This window comes from Pagrus pagrus (genome assembly GCF_965226575.1).
Source record: "Pagrus pagrus genome assembly, chromosome: 1".
NCBI lineage: Eukaryota > Metazoa > Chordata > Actinopteri > Spariformes > Sparidae > Pagrus > Pagrus pagrus.
In genome coordinates this window covers 20,209,544-20,231,355 of record NC_140185.1, presented here as the reverse complement: position 1 = coordinate 20,231,355, position 21,812 = coordinate 20,209,544, and the positions used below count along the sequence as shown (strand labels likewise).

The window sequence follows — 21,812 nt, the reverse complement described above, 5'->3', positions numbered from 1 at the left end:
ATCTTTTTTTATGTATAGTTCAGTTAGTTAAGAATAGTTCAACTGTTCAACATGTCTGAGCAGTAAATATGAGATGGGAAATAGCATTATCTCTTTCTCAACGAGAATGTCTATACATTAAAAATGAAGCTAGAGCTAGCGTCTATTGTCTTGCAACCTCACGTTGACGTGTAGCTGTTTGCCTCCTTTTCAAGTCTTTTGCTAAGTTAAGCTAACAGGCTGCTGCCTCTAGGTTCATATTTGATTCATACACATAGAGAGGTATCAATCTGCTCATCTAGTTCTCAGTAAGAAAGCAAATAATCCTCTTCCCCAACGATTTCTTGAGCATTACGTTTGGCTCTTTCTTGAAATTTTTCAGTCTGTTGCACAACTGACGTCACCCAGACTCACTGATGGGTGAAACTTCTACATCGCTGCAGCAAAGTGAGAGGTTAAAACACTGGAAGTCCACTGGTGTTAAGTTTCTCTTTAACAGCTTTTATTTTGAAGTGCTTTGTAATTTTTGTTCAGAACATTTCTATATAGTTAAATCATTACTTGATAACATGAGGGTTTTTTTTGTTCATACCCATCCTTTGGTCCTTCTGTCTGTTTATAACAACTTTATTGACTGCCCAGTGGTGTTTGTCAGCCCCGTGGTGAGGCTGAAAACTGTCAAGTCTTTCTGTCTGCCTTCGACCAGGTGTATGCTGAGATCTGATTCTGAAAAGTGGGTAGAGAAAATGAATCGATGATTGAATGAACCGGCATTCAATCAGTGTGCACACGCTGTAATAAAAAATCTCTCTTTGAAATGTAATACTGTTTCAATTCTTTGTTAGCTTGTGATGCCAGCTGGTTCCTGTTACAACCTAATGTGTGCATCATCTGATGAGATGATAAATTAAATATCATCCTGCAGGCAGGCTAACATTCAAAGTGAAACTGTGACAAAGTAAAAAGACACAGGCAATATGAACCCTCCCGTTGTCTCTTTTTAACATCACCTGCTTCTTTTAAACCTTTGCCATTCTACCCAAACTCTCCATGTGACTCGAACACATAAACAACCTCACCGGTGTCCCCCATAACCCGCCCTCCAGGACCCTGGGGCCCAATAAGCAGCCATCTGCAGACAAGCTCTTCCCACCACGCTCCAGCAAACACAGGCAGGGAGTGTTTGAATGTGTGTGTGTGGATGTAGTTCAAGGGCACGAGTACTCCATCAAGCTGGAGTCCAGGGAATATCCACCAGCTTCCCCTCCCCCTTGTGTGCACCAGGGAGGCACTGGAACCCGTCCTGAGTGCCCCTCTAAACACACACCTACAGTAGAGTGTATCTATTACTGCACGCCAGTTCTCTGCTCTTCAGTTTTGATTTTGACCCTCTGCAGCCGCCCCTGTCTTCCTGCCTGTGGCCCTGGCCAAGTCCTAGCCCTGGCGTGGGTGGTTGGGTGGGGCGGCAGGGGGGGTTTGGGGGCACTGAAGCTGTCCTCTGGTGCTCCTACAGCCCTGCCTGCTCATCCATCCTGGCCTGCCAGCCCACAGATCGATAGCTCTGCTCTCTTAATCAGGTCTCTGGTGACTGTGGGCGGACAAGAGTGTGTGGATGTGTGTGTGCGGACAGGAGGTTGTATTGGCTGGGGGTTACACTTGTGTGTTTCTTTCCATCTTCACTTGTCTGGCTGTTCATCACGACTGTTTATCTCAACTGTATTTTAGTGCCTCATTCTCTCTTGCCCCTCGAAATCCTTTTACATATCACTTGCTCAAAACCCTACGCCAACTTTTTCTTCACCATCTTCAGTCCCGTCACCCCCCCTCTCCTCTATCAGCTCTCTCTAGCCAGCTCTTGTTAAGGCTCCCGACTGTCCTGCTTTATATTTTCATCTCCTCTCTGTGCCTTTTCTTTCATCTCTTCACCCACTCTCTGCCTATTCTGGCAGCACGCCAGGGCTCATTCAAAAGGAGTCTCCAAGTCGAGTTGGTCCCGGTGCCACTGCAATCTGTTTTGACTTGTGATGAAGACAGAAGAGGCAGCAGTATTGGAGAAACGGAGATGAGAAAGGATGAGAGGTGAGAAGAGCGAGCGGAGCGAGAGGGTTAGTCAGATGGAGTGTGGGGCATCCAGCTGTGGTGTTGTGCCTTGCTAGAGAATCCGCCTTCGGGCTCTCATCACACCTGTGTAACCACAGCTGCACACACACACACGCGCACACACAGACACACACGCACAGCAAACATGCGTGACGACACTGCAGTTTATGAGAGAGAAGCAAACAAAAATAACTCCAAAACACTGACTCAAATTCTCAAAAATGTTTTAAATTTTCAGATAAACATTATCTATTATTTCAAGTGCATCAATGTGTGAACAATGTTAAAGGTGCACAATGTAACTTTTTCAGCCTGTCCTCGTCAGAAAAAATTACCACAGTGGTCAACAGTAAAAGGAGCTTATTGTGACTTATTGACATTTGTTGTGTGTTGAACTTTTTTTAGAACAATGTTGGCAGATAGTCCTATACTCTAGCATTTTAGGACTTCAAGATGGGCTGTTTTTCTTCGTACCCCACCATCACATAACCACCATAACTGTTTCGCTCTAATGTCAAATACAAACGTAAACATATGGCTTTAGAGTACATCTAAAGCTCATGTCAGCTCTTGCAAACTACTATTGCGTATATCAACAGCTGTGTCTCTGTTTGTTTATAGGCCCGTAAAAAAAGCAACATTGTGTACCTTACATAATATTAACAGTGTTTGCTCACTGATCACATTTCAAAGTTCATCGTGTCTCCTGTTCCTCCAACATATTGTCTTTGATTTTGTCTGGTGCGAGTGTGACTCACTACAATTCTTGATTCAAGTCACACCACCACAACTGTCACTCTGTATTCTCTAATCACACCATTTTCACAAAAAAAACATCAGAATATTCTAATAAAAGTATTCATAGCACTCTTTACCAGTAGGTACGGCTGTGTTTTATGTACTTTTACTCGAACAGATGAACATTCTGTTCAGTGTATGTGCAATTATTCATCAGGAGCCAAAGCAGACTTCACTAGCTGTTCTCATCTCTTAAAGGCAGACTGAACAGTGCATCCCACAGTTCATAAAGGACACTGGCTTGAAGTGCATATATCGCATGTATTATACTACATACAATTGAGACACGCAGCAAAGGGACACAGGTCGAACTTGAACCCTGGGCCGCTGTGGCAAGCACACAGCCTCCGCACATGAGACGGGCGCTCCACCAACTGAACTACTGGGGCACCCTGAAATCATGTGTTATACCGAAAACAGTCAGTGTGAATACTGTTTTGGGTATTCTTTGTCATGTTTCTGGTGTGAACCTGTTTAGTATTCATACAGTATGTAGTACTGAACTGGGACACTACTACAACTGCAAACCCTAAAAAAGTGGGCCACATTTGGTTGTGTACCAATTAACACTGCTTGACAATTTCTTACATGCTGTATGTCCATCACATGTTGGACTGTTTCGGATGCCACGTCAGATTATTTAGACTTTTTCTTGATAAATTCATTTGCAATTAGGGCGCAAATTTCTCTCCTCTTGATGATGTTTCAAAGTGCCTCAAAAAATTACATATCTGAGACAGTAATTGATAAACAAAGCATGGTATGAGTGATATTCAATTTAACAGAATTACCTTTGTTACAGTTTTTGTAATGTGATTAAGTTACATCAGAGGTTAAAGGAGACCTATTATGCTTTTTGTTTTTGTTCTTTTCTTCAGTGTTTTTATGGGTTCGCCTCGTCAGCCTTTGATTCAGTGACTTCCTTGACATCACACTACGTCACCGCGTCACACATTTGCATAATGTAGTTAATCTAGCTAGTTTGGCACATAAAAGTTAATTTAGCACAGCTGCTTTGTTGTTGTTAGAGATGCTGGCTCAGGTGTGTGTGAGCTGACCAATCAGAACAGACTGGGTGTTCGGGAGGGGTGCCTTAAAGAGACAGACACTAAAACAGTGTTTCAGACAGAGGGGGAGCACAGTGCTGCAGCACTGGACAGTATAAGAACACTGAGGCATTTTTTGAGCATTAAAGCATGTAATCCTATTCTGGCAGTGACCTGCCTGAACTTGAAAATTTGCATAATATGTCTCCTTTAAGTCATTTTTTACAAAGTGTTTACCCATTACACATTGTATTTTCTCTGTAGCCAGGAAGCTACACCTGTGTTTTTTAACCAGGGACCTTTACGCTGCCATATATATCAAAGTGGTCCAGTTATGGGAAGAAGTGTCGCAGGAGGTCCTTCTTGTTGACCTTGCCCATCTGATTCCTTGGCATCTCCTCCACCAGCACCAGGCCTGTGGGGATGGTGTAGGGCGCCATGTGCTCCCTGCAATAAACAGTGATGTTAATACACTGAAGACTGTTTACTGCAGAGAGGAAGATAAACACAGACTCAACTCAGACAGGCATGCACAAGGACACACAACACTGATCAATGTGCACACATACAGGATGGGACTATGCACACACACACACAAATGCAACAAGAAAAAAGAAAACAAAAGCGGAAAAACAATTGCAAAACAAAGGCTAGCCCTGTGGCAGAGTAGTCGAGATAAGGAAAGAAATGTCCTTCATACACTCTGCAGCTTCTCCTCCCTAATATCCACAATTCGCCTTCCAGACACAGACAATTCCCTTCGTACAAAACAATATAATCACTGTGAGATGAAATAAAAAAAAGAAAAAAACAAATAATAAAGGGAAAAACAGAAGGCTGGGATAATTAAAAGTGTTTTATTTTTTCCGTTTTGAGTGCACGGTTGTTACGTCAAGTCTTGAAGCCTGGAGCTTTTCTATTATCTTCTAACCTAGTTTGTTTGTTTGTTTGTTTGTGCCTGAGTGTGTGTTAGTGTGTGTGTGTCCCTGTGTGGTGCGAGGGAGCATAATGACTCATACTGCTGCCATCAAACACTCCTTTCAGCAGATGTCTCCGTCTCTCCCTCTCTCTGACTCAGTGAGTAAAGTGTGAGTGAGTATATGTGCATACATACACTGTCTCTGTAATGGGGCTTGCTCGTGTCACCAATTTCTCCAGGGCAGTGTGTTTGTGTGTGCGTGAGGGTGTTTGTGTGTGTGTGTGTGTGTTGAAGGCAGTGTGAGGCGCAGAGGGTGTGATAGAGATTCAGACTGACAGCTGAAGCCAGGGCACTGAAGAGTGAGCATCCATCTACTTGTTTATGTCTCATTTTATCTCCCTCTCTCTCCCCTATGCCCTGGCCTCAGCAGTGGGCTGTGGGCTGGCACTGCCTGTCTGCTGGCAGCACCTCTGGCTGCAAACACTGTGTGTGTATCACAGTGTGTGTGTCTGTGCAAGTGTGTGTTAACCTGGGTCACAGGCAGCAGTAGTAATCCACCATGCTGGACCAGCAGGCCACAGCAGTAGGATCTAACACCCCCACACCATATGGAGCCCACAGCCCTGACACACACACACACACACACACACACACACACACACACACACACACACACACACACACACACACACACACACACACACACACACACACACACACACACACACATATAAAATGCACTCAGAATTCAGAGAAGTGAATAAATTACTGTGGTGTGTAGTAGATGGATAGTGCAGCAGACAAAAACCAGATGGTGGAAAAGTGAAGAAATATGTGGACAAATGAGTTGGACAAAATTCTATGTAGAGGGTGAGTAAAAGAGGGGGGAACTAAAAAACAAGCAGTATTTGTGCCTTCGGTCACTCCAAAGCAAAGGGCCGCATGACACCACCGACTGTCTGCGTTCGACAAAATAAACTCTCCTGACATTTAGAAAAAAAAACCGAATTGTTAGCACGTAAGACGAAGCCCTCCATAACAATCATTTGTCCGCTTCCTCCACATCCTCTCTTTTTTCATCTCCTGTCTTTCCTTCAGCTCCCCTCATTAGTCCATCTCTGGCCTCTATTTCTCTCACATCCCTTCGTATTGATCTGAGGACTTCGGGGGCTGGTCACTGGGGGATGTGTGTGCAGAACTGCTTGGAGAGCTGCAGCGTCCGCATTAGGAGCCTTCATTTGTTTACCACAGGACTGGCAAAGAGCTTCTTTTCGAATCGAACATAACAAGAATTAACCAAGACAGGGTCAGCACTCCTTCGCAATAATGGGAATCGGTGCTCTTTTTGTGTTTTGTTGTGAATGGTGCAGGACAGTGCATTAGTTATTTCATCAGCTGCTGTAAAGTGCAACGCAAACTGTACAATACTCATGCTCACACTACAAAGTCAAAGTAAGAATAAACTCTAATTTAAACTTTGCAATATATTTCACTACGGCAAAAGTTGTGCCAGGCGAAACTTTTTTGCCAGATATGAATGAAGGGAGGATGGGCGGGACAGCGGTGCTGTGGTTAGCTCTGTCGCCTAATAGTGCTAATGTTTTGAACCTCTTCACCAGCCTTATGCCTTTTTGGGTGGAGTTGGCTTGCTTCCATGCTTGTTGGGTTTCTCTGGACGCTTGTTGGTGACCTCACCAAGGTATAACCTGCTTCTTGCCTAATGTCACCTGAGATCCTTTTAGAACAGGTAAGCGAGCAAAGCTGATGGATGGATGAATGAAGTAGGTGTGTTTTTTCATGTATTACTGTTGACTGAAGCCATTATATTATCCAGCTGAAAGTCACAGTACCTTGCCCAGGTCTTCAACTCTGGCAGGGTCAAACTCTGCCCCTTCTTCAGCTGCACCACTGCAGTCACTTTCTGACCCCAAATAGCATCTGGGGCCCCAATCACAGCCACGTCTGCAAGATTAAAATCACACAAAGCAGACATGTTGTTAAGTTTTAACTCATATTCTTTCATCTTGCGGTGCAGGGCGTTAAAATTAGGACTTGAACACGTTTTTCGTCTGTATTTGAGCACACTGATTTTAAAACAGAACAATAACTGGGGTTATTAATGCTGATTATTATCTTTCATAAGAAGGTGTTTACATGAAGATCAGGAATAGGCCACTGATAACTCATACAAAACTCCTTGGTTGTCTTGTCTGTGTGACAAGGATCATTGTCTTAAATTTGGGGATTATTTACAGGATAAAAAGGGCTACAGCGCTAACCTAATATTGATTTGAATGCACTAAATAAGATTATCTTACATCCATTGTGCTACGGAAGAGAGACAGAACTATGAAAAAAGGATCCCTGGCCAGTTACTTACAAGTCAAGTCAATTTAATTTATATGGTGGCAAGTCACAACAAAAGTTATCTCATGACACTTTTCAAAAGAGGCAGGTTGAGACCATACTCTTTAATTTGTTTACAGAGACCTGATGTTGCTCCATGAACAAGAACTTGGCGACCGTGGTGAGAACAACTGGTAAGACACAAACCCAGTACAGCACTCTTACCTATGATGTCTGGATGAGCCAGCAGCTGACGCTCCACCTCAAGTGCACTGATCTTGTAGCCGCCACTCTTGATGATGTCAACACTGCTGCGACCCATGATCCAATATACATCGTCTTTATAGACCACCGTGTCCCCTAAAAGACAAAAAGAGAAACAGTACACACAAAGTAAGACGGAGTCAGGGTCCACGTATGTGTTTTGTTTGTGAATAGGTTAGAAAACTGGATGGATTGACATTTAATCAAACCTGTGAATTTGTGAATTGGTATTAATCTTGTATTTTTAAACAAGACTAAGGGTCTTCAACCATGATTGGATGGATAAGTGTTCCAGTTTTCACGTCAATCCATCAAATAGTTGCTGACATATTTCAGTTCGGACCAAAGTGGTGCATCAACCGCCCCGCCATCTCTGCTTTCCCTTAAACCTAGTTGCTAGCATGGCTAAATATGAGTGAAAATCTGGCAAAAAGTACCATTTGCATCGTAAACATGCCAAAGTTTGACCATTTACTTTTTTTATAGTTACATTCATGCAGCGCAATCAGCAACTTATTAGCATTTTCTCCTAATTCTTTCTGTCATCACTTGAAGCTTATTCTGAGCCATGCTTTCCGCAAGACAACCTAATTTACTATAATTGCTATGAGTGGTTTCTTGCAGGAGACAACAACAGCTTTCCAGTTTGTGGAGAAAAATCTTTGTGAAACCCAATTAAACCGAACAAAAAACAGAATATACAGTACAAATAATATTCATATCACCTTTATGACTAGAAACAAGGAATGTAGGGTAAGTAAAGTTGATTGAATACAAGGTGTGTGTGAGTGCGTGCTTAAGAGAGAGAGTGCAGTGGATACATAAGTGTTTAAGATCCCCTCACGTCATCCTCCAGACACACACACACACTTAGGTGTCTGGGGGACAGGTGTGGGGGAGGATGAGTACAGTATGTGGGATGAGGGGCTCAGCTGGGCCGGGGGATGACGAGCGGAGGAAATGGGTCAGTATGGATGAGTGGAGAGAGACGAAGGGGGAGAAAAATGGACAGAGGAGCGAAGGAGCGGGGAGGAGAAAGGAAGGAACAAGAAGGTGTCCTTTTGGATTATTACAGGTGGCATGTCCGCAGCTGGGACCGAGGAGGAAGTGGATGGATGGATGTGTGTGTGTGAGAGTGTGTGTGTGAGACACTGTGATGAGGTCAAGCTGATGCTGTAGTTAGGTGGTAGACTTAGAGGTCAGCAGAGTTCAGGATTAGGGGCCGTGACGGTAGCTTCAGTATGATTGAGGACACAGAGGACAATTCATGTCCGCTGTTTCTGAACATTTGGGGGTTCAATGATCCGAGGACAAATAGACACAGTGAGTTTTTAAGTTTTAAGGCTAATTAAATATCCTTAAATATCACAGTTTTCATACTTAGTAATACAAAAACACCTTCTGCACATTAGAATCTGTACATTTTATTTAATTAAAGATGCAAGATTTTATTATAGACCCTCTGCGGACATACAAGACTGTTTTATTTAAATACCAAAATAAATTAAACCAGAATTCAATACATGTTGTTTTGGAGAATAATTCAGAGAATTGTGCAGGGAGATTAGATTTAAGGAAATTATAATTTAATGGTTAAATGAATATATAAAATGCAAAAATGTCAATAAAATATTAAGTAAATTCAACAGCTTTTGGTTGGTGGACATTAAAGGAATACTTTGAGATTTTGTGTAATGAGCTTGTTCACCTCCTTGCCGAGAGTAAGATCAGAAAACGGATAACTCTCTGATATGAAGTTTTGTCATTTATGCTAAGCTAAGCTAAACTAGCTAAGCTAGTGTAGCTTCATAATGAATGAACACATATGAGTGAGGTATCAATCTTCTCATCTAACTCCAGCCAATAAAGAGGATATGTGTATTTCCCAAAATGCTGAACTACCTCTTTATATCTGGGGTGTCACTGGGAGATTTTGGAGTTGTTACCTCAGCCTTTCGAAAATCCCGAGTGCAGCCCTTCTCAGCACTATTCCACCCGCTTCAGCTGTGTGTGTTTGCTGACACTACAGCAGAAATAGTCTACACTTGAAATATTGAATCAATAACGGAAAACAACTGGTTCTGTCTCACCTGGAATCAACACAATGAAGCATTTTAGGAGAAGGATTTTGTTTTGGCGGTGGTCCTTTTTTACCGTCATCTTCCATCTGTCCTTTACTTCATCATTTAATCTCATTTGTTCTCTACTCTAATGCTATATCCCTCCATCCATCTTATATTTTTGTCCACTTTTTCCACTTTCAGCCAAACACACACAAGTATGTTTTTTTTTCACTTTTTTTATTCCGATCCATGCCCTCCATTTTTTCTCACTACCTCTGGAGCATCTCTCATCACATCTCCTGTTTCCGTCTCTCCACCTATCTTCCCGTCTCTTCTTCCCCCTCTTGCCTCTCCGCTTCAGCATCAATAGAGGGCCCATCTGTTCCCATACATCACGCACTTCATTTCAGTTTATTAGCTGGGATAAATCATAAATATTTCATTATACATCACGGGCGGCTGTCGCCTGCACACCGACAATTTATCACCGCTGCCCTCTCTGCCGGCTTGCCACGGCGGCTATAAGCTTTCCAGTCTATTAAACAAGATTGATACAGTGTGTAAATTTAGATATTGGGAATTTCTTCACAGACCACTGCTCCGCACTGATAGGCCAGGGTAACAGGGGAGGGGAGGAGAGGGAGGATGGAGGGAGAGGAGGAGGAGGGAGCAGAGGAGCTTGTTTGGGTGTTAACACCACTAACAGAGTACAGTTTCCTCTATTCTCCTCCTCTTTTGGATGGAGAGGGGAAAATAAAATAAAATGTGGGACTAATTTGGTTACAGCCATGTAGCACTCATCGTATGCAAATAAATATAGGGAAAAGAGCTGTTTATATGCACACTGATAAACTGTTAGTGTGTGCACGGGCTAAAACAGATAAAAAATACCATACAATTTGTCCATTTGGCTGTAAATGTTTAAACATAGAGGAAGGAAATGGCATTAATGAGGCAATGTTTGACAAAGGGGTTGAAAAGAAACACTCAGACAACATACTTGGATTGAGTTTGAAGTACTTATACAGGACTCTTTGACCTTGTCTCTTTGAGGAGAAGGAAATAACGAGGGATAGAACAGCATGTTTGCAGAGCGGCACAAGTGGGAATAGTGATTGGAGAACACAGACTGATAAAAGAGGAAAGAAGGGCGGGAGAGAGATTGTTGGGAACTGTGTTACTAGGACGCACACACACACACACACACACACACACACACACACACACACACACACACACACACACAGATACTGTATGTACACACACACGCTGCATGCACACACACACACACACACACACACACACACACACACACACACACACACACACAAACACAACTTCAGGCATCAGAGACTCTCTGCCATTATGTGTTATGGCGTCGGAGGCAGATATGGCCGAATGGCTTTCTTAATTAAAACGATAAGAAGCCTAATTGCACTGGGCTTTCATCTCATTCTGAGGCATTAAAGAAAGTGAAGGCACACAGTGTGGAAAAAAAAAGAAATAAAAACAGATCAAGACTGGAGGATGGAGGGCAGAGAAACTTCCATAATGTCTTTTAGAAAACTAGAAAATGACATTAGTTGGCTCTGCAGAAAACTTTATTCTGTTAATTGAAATTTCAGACAATCAACACAAAATTATTTTAAGCCATTAATTATCATTTTCTTAACGGGAAAAACAACATTGTGCAGAGAAGTGTGTAATCAACGTTTTAAAAAGAAAAAAAAATCCAGCTCCAGCAATTTTTCAGATGAATACAAAATTGCCTTAAGAGGAATTTTTGCTGGAGTGTGACATTTTAACAGAACTCTGGTGATTGGCCTTCGTTCCTGCAGTCAGATTTGTGGTTGCACAATGATGTCTACATGTGTGTAATTCTTGACGGTTTCCATGGTAAACCAAGCATATTACATTGAACAAACTGGATGGGAAAAAGAGGAGAAATATGAATTGTCTGCAGTGACAGTTGTAAACATCAACTGTGAAAATGTAGAAGATAAATCGATTATAAAACATGTTCACTCCATACAGCATTACACAGCCATATGCTGTAATTATTTATACCGGACCTAGGGACCAGTTTGGTAGCAGTCTAAGAAAATATCATGATTTCACATGATCGGTATACAGTATTACATTATTATTAAGACACTGCTCAAAAAAATTAAGGGAACACCGCATGACTGTCCAGCTCTCTCCGTGTAACGACTGGTTTCCTGGTATCTCCTCCATACTCTTAAGACTGTGCTGGGAGACACAACAAACCTTCTTGCGACCACATGTATGGATGTGCCCCACTTGGAGGAGCTGGACTACCTGTGCAACCTGACTGGACTGCAGGTACCGCATCATGCTACCAGTAGTGACAAGGACACTAGCAGAACACAAACTAGAGAAGAATCAGTCAGGAAGGATAAGGAGAGAGCAGTTGTCTGTAGCCACCACATGCAAAACCATTCCCTTTTTGGGGGTTGTCTTGCTTTTGCCTCTCCATTGTACCTGTCACTTTCATTTGCACCAAAGAAGGTGAAATTGATTCACAAACACTTCCGTGCTTCCTAAATGGACAGATTGATATCCCTGAAGTTTAACTGACTTGGTGTTGTACTGTGACGATATGTTCCCTTAATTTTTTTGAGCAGTGTATTATTATCAGTTACAATGAACCTTAAAGGGATGAAAACAGAAGGTAAGACATGCATTAATGTTATTAAAAAAAATATATATATATATATATATATATATAAATATCAGATCTGATTCCATGAAACTTGGATGGAGGATTGGTCTCATCCCAGAATAGACTTCATTAACTTTGTGTGTGGATTCCTGCATAAATGGATGGATTCAGGATTTTTTTCTCACTTTAATTTAAAATTGTGCGACATGGTGTTTTTTTTGTCATTTTTGTTAATTTCTCAGCAAATAACGTGGATCTTGAAAAAGATGAGGCATATTTAAGTTACTGGTATCTATGAGTGAGTGCAATTTGATGTGAATTAGGGGTGTCGCAATATCGCCATATACATAATAACAGAGATACTAAAAATGACGTACTGATATTGTGTGATTGGCACGCATATGATAATATTGTGTGAATAATCCGCCAAAGACGTTCAACCTTGTGCATCTTTTGTTCATGAGTTTATCCGTTTGTTCATCAGTAAACTGAGTAGTTAATAGCAAATGCTCTTTTTGTACATTTGTTTTACAGTCATGGTAACAGACTCTCTCTACCCCCCCATACACTCATATTTTGAGGGTATTTTATTCAAGACACACAGTAAGTTAAGTTAAAGATAGCTTAGATTGCTAACGCTTTCTTTTCAAATTCTTATAGATATTGCAATAATATCATTATTGTGAATTTGTTTGGCCATCGTGTAGTGAAAATCTGATATCCTAACACCCAATGTGAATCCAAATTAAAATCCAGATCTAGTGGATTAAATGTTTTTTTTATGTTTAATTTGATTTCATACCATGGTTAATCTTGAAACTGGAATATTGCTGCAACCCTCACTGGAAATGAAAGGTTATATGTAACATGATTTCTATACACTCCACACATACACACACAAAAAAGGGACAAAAAATACACACATGCCAATATATTTAACACAATTTTGATCATGCAATGTCTGTTGCTACATTTGATGCACTCAGGTTGGAGCTTAAATTTATCCCAGACAAGGCAGGTGAGTCCCTCCTGGCTGAACCAGGCTGTGGGCTCTTTATCCATCAAACCAACTGTTTGCCTCTCTCCCTGAGTACCCACTCAACAAACTCTCAAAGCAGCAGAGGGGCTCCACAGTGATGGTGCCATTGATGTTACCTCAGAAAATGGGTACTATGATTTGACAAGATTCAGAAGTAGCTGTATTTTCAATGCTTTCCCCCAAATCATTAATTGATGCCATAAATGCCCGGCGTTCTCAATTTATGTCTAATTGGGTGCACACATGAGCCTCGCTCCACACAACTGTTCAAAATTACACGGACACAAACGTACACACACATAGTCTAGACATGTTGCTTTGCTTAGACAAAAAATGTGCGAAAGAAAAGGGCATAGTGTGACATATGACAAAGGCCAACATCACAAAAACACTTCAGCCTGTCTGCCACGAGCGTTACAACTAGAGGTGTCGGGGAGGCAGAGAGGCAACTCAAAATGCACAAAAACAGTTTCTGTGGAGGTGACAGGAGTCATCCATTAGTTTGTCAGGACATTCTGACCCCATAACAGATTTCTGCTTTTTCTGAAATAACTGTTATGTGAGTGTTTGTAATTGAATGTGATTTGAGTCTGACCTTGATCTAAGTACCATGTAGTTGTTTTTTTGTGTACCCCCTCCACTCAACCCTGGAGATGTGTCTGGCATGTGGCCTCCTGTAAAGTGCACTTTGAGTGATAAAATAAAAACATGTCCACACTCACATTATTTTTCTCAGTCTGGTTTTGACTCAAACTCAGACTGCAAACTCATCCATGGATAAAGTGTACATAAAAAATCCAGCTCCAGACACTCAAGTGGGCGGTTAAAATTAAAAAGACTTTTTATAAAGATGCACATCTCTCCTAAGCCTGCGTGTCTTTAATTCCCATCATTATACAATGAAATACCAACCCAATTCTATAAAAGTTGAGATGCTGCATAAAACATAAACAGAATGTGATAATTTGCTCTTCCTTTTTGACATATACTCAGTTGAAAAAAGACAATATATTTAATGTTTTACTCTTTGTAAAATGTTAAATACTTAATGTGTAAAGTCATTTTTTTTTCATAATGTGACAGTATTGCCAAAACATTAGTTTTCTCACTGATTTCTTGTCCCCTGAATATTGAGACTTTAAGTATTTTCTGTTTATTTTGTGCTATAGGGAACTTTCACCCAGATTTCCACTTTAACAGATTTTTTAATTGCTTCCGTTGCTTGGATTTTCATGTTCTGTTTGTAGAGAGTACATTAAAATATCTCAAAATTTTCCACAATGTGATGTTTTTGTGCTTTCTCACACTGAATCAATGTAACTAGGATACATGTGACCAGGGTTGGGAGGGTTACTTTAAACTGTATTCAGATACAGCTTATAATTACCTGTTAAAAAATGTATTCAGTACCATAGTGCAAGTATCACAATATTATTATGTAATGTAACTTGATTACTTTCCGTTACTTTTGGATTACCTCAATACCAAACATATGCAAATAAAGACAAAGAAGAAAATAAATAGCAATAAGATTAGTTATGTAATCCTAATACAAAAGTGTGTCTTCCGTAACGATACACACTTGTGTATTTAGTTTCATTCAAGAACAGATTGATGTTGTGTCAGACTTGTGAAGTTTTTGTCATGTTTGCATGTTTGCATGGTTACACAGTAGTACAGGGCTGCCCAAAGTGGGGCCTGTAGGCCAAAGCTGGCGCGCCATTAGGTTCAATTCAGCCCGCCCGATGTTTCTAGAGAAGAAAATGTATATTTAAAAGATGCAATGTGTAAGAATTTTATTTTAAAACATTCAAAAATGTACCAAAATTATCAACAGAATGTGAAGTATTACATTTAAAAGATCTCTACTGAAGTTAGCATGCTAACCAGCTAGCCCTGGCCCAGGTATAAGCACCTACGCTCTAAATTCTTACATATACCTTTAAAAACACATGATATAAAGCTCTTGTTTTACTTTTAGAAATGCTTTATAAATATGTAGGATCCCTTATTATCTATCTTTCTAATTATCTATCTAGGGCACATTTAGCCTTTGAAGTCAGTTGGGATCCTAGTACCATTTTTGCATCTTGACAAAACAATAAAACAGCTGTCTGCTTTTGGCTGGGAGTCAAACATTAAGTTTAGATATTGTCTGTTAAAGGGAAAAAGTTTATATCATTCTCTGTTTTAAATTGTAATCCTGTTAGTATTTTTAAGAAATGTACCTGTAAACTAATTACATAATTCTTTCTTTCTTTCTAACTTTAACGGAACACAGTTACCTATTTTTTTTTTCCTGATTACGTAATCCCATTAAATGTATTCCCTTACCAATCAATTCTGCATGTGACTGTCAAGTCTAAGAATTCAAATGTAAAAACACTCTAAAGTTGAATGAAGTGATACAACAAATGACATTTTTCTGGCAAAAACAGTGACTTAATTTTACAGTGTGTAATTATTTATGGTTATTAATTTACAGTCCCATATTTGCTGTAATGCAAAATACAGAACCCTACTGTGATGACAATTACAGTATTTTATAGGTATTGTGATTCAATTTACAATGAGCATACTGTTGAATATATTACAGCATGTCATTAGTTTATTGCTGCCAGCCAGTTACTTTAAATTTTACAGTATTATTATAACAGCGCAGACATCAAGGTTAAATATATTTTACAAAAATTACCTTCTGTTAAATGTGTTTTGACTATTGTTTATCAGTGTATCTGCACTAGTGTCAGTGAAGTGTCTAAAAGCGAGCCTGATGAGGAGATGCTTCTCCACTGTGAGTACGAGCAGAGTCACATTCTTTCACCACATTCGACACAAACCTAAACTCTCACACTGCAGGTTAAAGCTGAGTGCCCTCCATCACTGTGGAGAGGAGAGCCTGATATCTGAACAAAGATGAGAGAGGTCTAAAAGTGAGTCGTGCCTCTTCTCAGAGTGACTGTAAACACTTAGCATATATGAATATTAATGTTCCACATTAAAGCCCAGATGACTAGATGGAAGAGTTAATGAGGATAAATAACAGACAGCCAAGCAGTGAAATCTCAGCTCTGACATTATTTATCATCCTTAACTTTTGTCACAGCTCCTTTTTTTAGTAATTAATATCGTACAAGAAAGCACTTTGCACTTGGATGAGTGATCTAATTTGTTTAATATAATGCAATTAAAGAAGCTTGAATTGCTTTATGTTAATGTCACTGATTATATTCCTCGCTGGGTTGCCTCTCCAACAGCAGATAACAAGCTGAACTTGAGGATTGATGTCTGTCTCAGATCTGCCATGTTCATCAAGCAGACTACTTAACTGCAGTTTACATGCACCTTCTCTGCACTGAATCACACAAATCTGATCAATCTGAGTCAACGCAGACACACATACAGCAGTCTATTGTAAAGCCTGAACAAACCAGATTCGAAACTCAGATTCGTTTTGCTTTTCGCACTTTTGATTTCAAAGTTTTTCGTCTCTTTGTTTTTGACCAGAAGAGATATCTTATTTAATGTTTCCATTCTGCAGGAACAAAATGGCAGCTGCATCAACAGTTTGCTAAAAACTTTAGTTGTGAGTTTAGTTTAGTTTAGTAGCTCACATGATGCAACATTTTACTAAATTTACCTGCAACTGGTGGTAATAAGACCGGGAGCACTGTGTGCTGACACCTTGGCTGTACATGTTACAGGGTTGGTTGGTTTGAAACGAAGTGCCAGGAGGGATGGGGTGCTGGTGGATCCCACAGGGAGCTCTGACATTGGAGTTGGGAGGACACAATGTGACTCGGGGTGAAATATGACATTGGGAACACAGAGAGGGATGGAGGCAGTGAAGAGGAGAGCGCAGCTGGGAGCAAAAGAGCGATGCACAAATGACTAGTGATGGCTCTGCAGGATATGAGCCACACTTCTGTCTGTCTGTCTGTCTGTGAAGAGATCTTACCCTGCAGACCTGAAGCTCACCTTTACAGCTGGGGTTAGATCTCTCTAAGTCTCGATCAAGCAGCCACAGTCAGACACACAAGCTTGATCAAGAGGCACACACACAATCTCAATTCAATTTGTTTTAATTAGAGCCCGACGATACTCGATTTTTGAGATTAGGAATTCTGACATCGCTATATATCGCCCGATATACACACATTTGTTGCAATGATCCTGCAAATGTGGTTATCAAACACTTTTAGTTTTAATAATTACAATCACTACGAGCATCTTTTTCTGCATTACATTCCATAAAAACGGCACATATTGATCAACATATATGCTGATTCTGATATATCTGTGATAGGCCAACATCGACCAATCCATATATTATGTGGGCTTTAGCTTTTACATTCAAGCTTTGTCAAATGAAAAAAGGAATAAGGTTTGCTTAAGAATGTAAATGCTTAAAAACAAACCTCTGCAGCAATAACCAATAAGCTTAAAACATGTTTTATTATCAACCTGGCAGAAGCATCTTTAAATAAAAGGAAAATGTTTTTTACACCCATTGGTTTGTGGACTACCATTTTGATTTGAGTTTGGCATTACTGCCATTGCCATCTTGGTTTTTTGGAGCCAGAAGTGACCATATTTGGACAAGAGGGTGGAGCTGTGGGGATGTCCTGATTGATGTGAACATGAGGGCTTCCTGTGCTAGTAGTAGCTGCGCCCTGAAGCGTAGCCTGCTTTATCGGCTATTTTAATCTAAAAGGGAGCATCATTTACAAAATAAACATCATGCTGTATTGAAGAAGACTTGAAACTAACGATTTAGACAATAAACTCATTAGGAAACTGTTAACTGACTAAATAAATCAAGTGAAAGGTAGGGTCTTTTTCTCATAAGCTTACATATAATCAGAGGTCTTTTTGAAACCGTCGCCCCATGTTGGCCATTCAAAAGGACTCCAGGCACTGCTGCATTAGCCTTTGGTTTCTAATCTAAAAGTTCTGCCCATATTTCATACCGTTAATGGTTGCAGCAACAAAATATTAAAATAAGTCACCAAAACATATTTTGCCACACTTATAGTTAATTCTTGCTCTTACAAGATTCAGTTGTCTCACATAGGTAGTTTCTGCAGGGAATACGCCATTAAGAGTGTGAAACTGAGGTAAAAAGACAAAGATTTAACACCCTTGTTAACTTTTATGCCCAAGAGTCTGAGTCCCTTCCAATTAATTAAATAATTAAACATCAGATAAGACAGGGTTAATCGTCAGCCCCCAAACACAGCTTCCTCCACACTGCCTGCTACAACTAAGCTTCCATTATTCATCACTGAAACGCAAAATTTGAAAATTGCTAATGCTCAAGCTCCCTTCTCTTCCCACAAGTCCTTACTAATTTATGTATTCATACATTTATTTATGATTTATTTCAGAACATCATAATCAATTCCAGGAGGAGCGCTGCGCTCTCTTGGTTGACTAAACCCAAATCTACAGCACAATCACTAGTTATATCCCTTTTTTCACTTATGTTGCCTTAACTTGTTATAGTATTTACAATTGTGCAACAAATCCAACAGCAGTCCACTTGTCAAATTGAGCTGACCTCATACTGTAGCTCTGGACAGCAGATGGACTGTAGCATGAGCACAAAAAGAGGGTTAAAAAAGGTGAGAGGGGATCAATGTGCTCAGAGATGTTTGTGAAGATGAGTGGAAAGAGGGAGCACTCAGGAGAAGGTGACAGCTTCTCTATAGAGCTGCCAGTCATGCTACACAGCACCCGCTTGCACTGGAGAAGACACCTCTTGCCAGCTGAGGACTTATTGATCCAAACTCTCACACTCCTTCTCCACTTCTTACACTTCACTTTTCTTTAGCAATCTCGCCTTTGCCTCCTTCTCCTATTGGCCTGTCAGTCTCCTATTAGCTTTTTTTTCTGCTCAGATGTCATCTTCCACTAGGCCACACAGAACAGTTTTTAAGACCTTCATGGAATTTAAAACCATTTTAAAACCTTCTTTTTATTATTTAGACTTGACACAGTTCTAGTGGGTGATCTAACTAAAGGAAGTTTTTAGGTTATGAATGTAGTAGCCTGAGGTGAATTACTTAACCCAGCTTTAGATAACAGGGAGGAACATATCTGCCTGCTACATCACCCTGTTTCCATGCACAATTTCAATTTGTGCATCGGATACGCTGAGTGAATATGTTGGAAATTTGAAAAAAAGTCATACTATTGCAAGAATATTTTTAAGCTAAGCTGAGGTGGGAAAGATGATATATTGATTGAAAGAAAATGTCAAGAAATACAATGGAAACAGACTTAGTAAAAAACCTGTGAAATGTATGAAACGTTGGACTTAAACAACCACTGAAGTCTCAGAGGAGATTAGATAACTGGCAGAAAAAAACACAAGATCTTTGTGGAGGGATGAGGAGGCTATAATTAATACAGGAAACTAAGGTAAATGTCATTTTTCCATCACATTTCCCATATTGTTTTTGTTCGAGGTTTGACTGGCATTCTTTTCATTATACCATCTTAATATGCCATCAGCATTATAAAAAAGTAAGAAAGAAAGTAAGAAAACATGCACATAACAAACTGGATCTGTACAATTTCAGCACTGAACTGCTGTTTGTTGAAGCTCAATAGATAATAATACTTTTAATGCACATGTGATGCATTATTCGTCAGAAAGGTAGGTTTCAAAAAGTGAAGCTATCAGTTTGGCTGTGTAATTACATATGATAAAAACAGGAAATGCACATTTTCAGAACTGCAGCGATAAACTTGCTTATCAGTTAAACAACAGAAAAATCTACAAATGCCTATTTCTTTCCTCTAGTATTGACAGAAACACACACATTTCTTGAGGTGATGAACTACAATGGTCTATATAATTTTTGAGGCATTAGATATACAGTATTATGGTTATTTTTTGCTATGGGTAAGAAATCTTATATATACAAAACATTAATGGAATCCAGCCTGTGTGTTGATTGATTAGAATATAATTAATGGCATGATTTTGAACATTATTTTCCCATTATGACCTGTTTTTGTCTTTGTAATTAAATATATTGAGCCTAATGGCTGTATATTACTTCTGCTGTAATCTAACATTGCGTGCTTAGATCTTAGATACAGTGTGTCTAAAGACCATCAGATAACTTTTTTCTCATCCTCCACGTTTCAGTCACACCTTTGCAACTCCTTCACAACTAATTGATGGAGGGTGGGAGCCTGGAAGTAGCTGCAGCTTCGAGGCAAAATTCATGGCAGGAAAGTCTCTTCAACACTTAGTGGATGTATGAGATGGTGTGCGTATTTTACTCAAGTCAAATATTTGCAATTCATTGTAAAAGTCCAAAAATGGACATCGTAGTCAGATCCCTGAAAAGCAGTCTCAACACTTTTTTTCCCCCTCCCTGACCTGAAGGTCAAAACCTGGAGGATGGAAAAAAAAAAAAAAAAAAAGTGAGAGAGAAAGCTCCGTCGGAAGGTGACAAGAGATCAGCCAAGAGTTAGCAAGTCAGAGATGGAGTGTGAGGATGAGACAGTGTCAGAGAGGAAGGTGGAGTGTGAAACAGGGAGCAGGTGTGACGTTAAAAAGAGTACAGTCACACCCCCACACACACATCCACAAACAGGGTTCATGTGAGTTACTTGTGTCCACAGCTTTAGGTTGCAAGTATTTTGTTCCGTACTGTAAACTGTTTTTCCCTCTGCTTATGACTTGTGAATTTCCTTGGTGAGGGATCAATAAAGTCTTATCTTATCTGAACTTATCGTATCGTATCTTATCTTATCTTATCTTATCTTATCAAAACTGTGGCAAACAGTTTAAATGATTAAAAATGCTCTTTCTTTGTGTAAGAGAACTTTTCTGTCACTCTGGTATGGTAGATGGCTGTTAAAACTACAGTACCCGAGTCTCAGAAGAAGGCAGAAATGTCGTTCAGAGCTGTGACAAACACTTTCTCAACAAATGCTGCGCCGTAGATCCCCAATTAATCTAATATTGACTAAGAATATAACAATTAGCTAATAAAACAGTTTGATATTTTTGGAAATACACATTTTAAACAGTACTCCACTGATCTGGCACATTACCCACAATGCAACTCATCCTCAGATAGTTCTTTCAGAGGTTCAAGTTATGCTAGTGGCGGTTAATGTAGAGGGCTACAGAGGTTTGGTAAGATCACTTCTTTCCAACTCCACAAATGCAGATTTTTTTTTTTCCATTTTTAAACTGGCAGTCTTCAGCCCCAACTGATGCTGACTCATATGACATCACCTGAGGCAATTTATCAGATTTCCTGCATCTTACTCTGGGGTCACAATACGACCTTTTTCCACATATGCAGTACTCCCTGAGACCTGTAAACAGAGTTTGCTGTGTATAATCGGTGGAGTTCCCCTATACAGACCTTTTAGTACCAGAGATTTTCTACCTAATGATGCAACCACAAGAGGAGAGCTTCTAAAGTGCTTCAGCTGTCACCTAACATTGTCTACAGAAAACATAAACTGAACTCCTGCCACATCACAACTCTATATGTGTGTGCCTGTGTGTGTGTGTGTGTGTTTAAGTTGGCATCAGGGAACA

General features: G+C 40.1%; 1 protein-coding gene across 1 annotated transcript in view; it reads right to left on the bottom strand.

The window, feature by feature from the left end:
* Positions 1–2,286: 2,286 nt before the first annotated feature.
* acsf3 (acyl-CoA synthetase family member 3) overlaps positions 2,287–21,812 on the bottom strand; it is a 37,479-nt gene continuing 17,953 nt past the window's right edge. The window contains exons 8-10 of the mRNA XM_084362523.1: positions 7,414–7,548; positions 6,693–6,804; positions 2,287–4,370 (exon numbers count right to left, since the gene is read on the bottom strand). Coding sequence (XP_084218649.1) covers positions 4,256–4,370; positions 6,693–6,804; positions 7,414–7,548 — 362 coding nt within the window. The 3' untranslated portion in view covers positions 2,287–4,255. The remainder of the gene's footprint in view (positions 4,371–6,692; positions 6,805–7,413; positions 7,549–21,812) is intronic.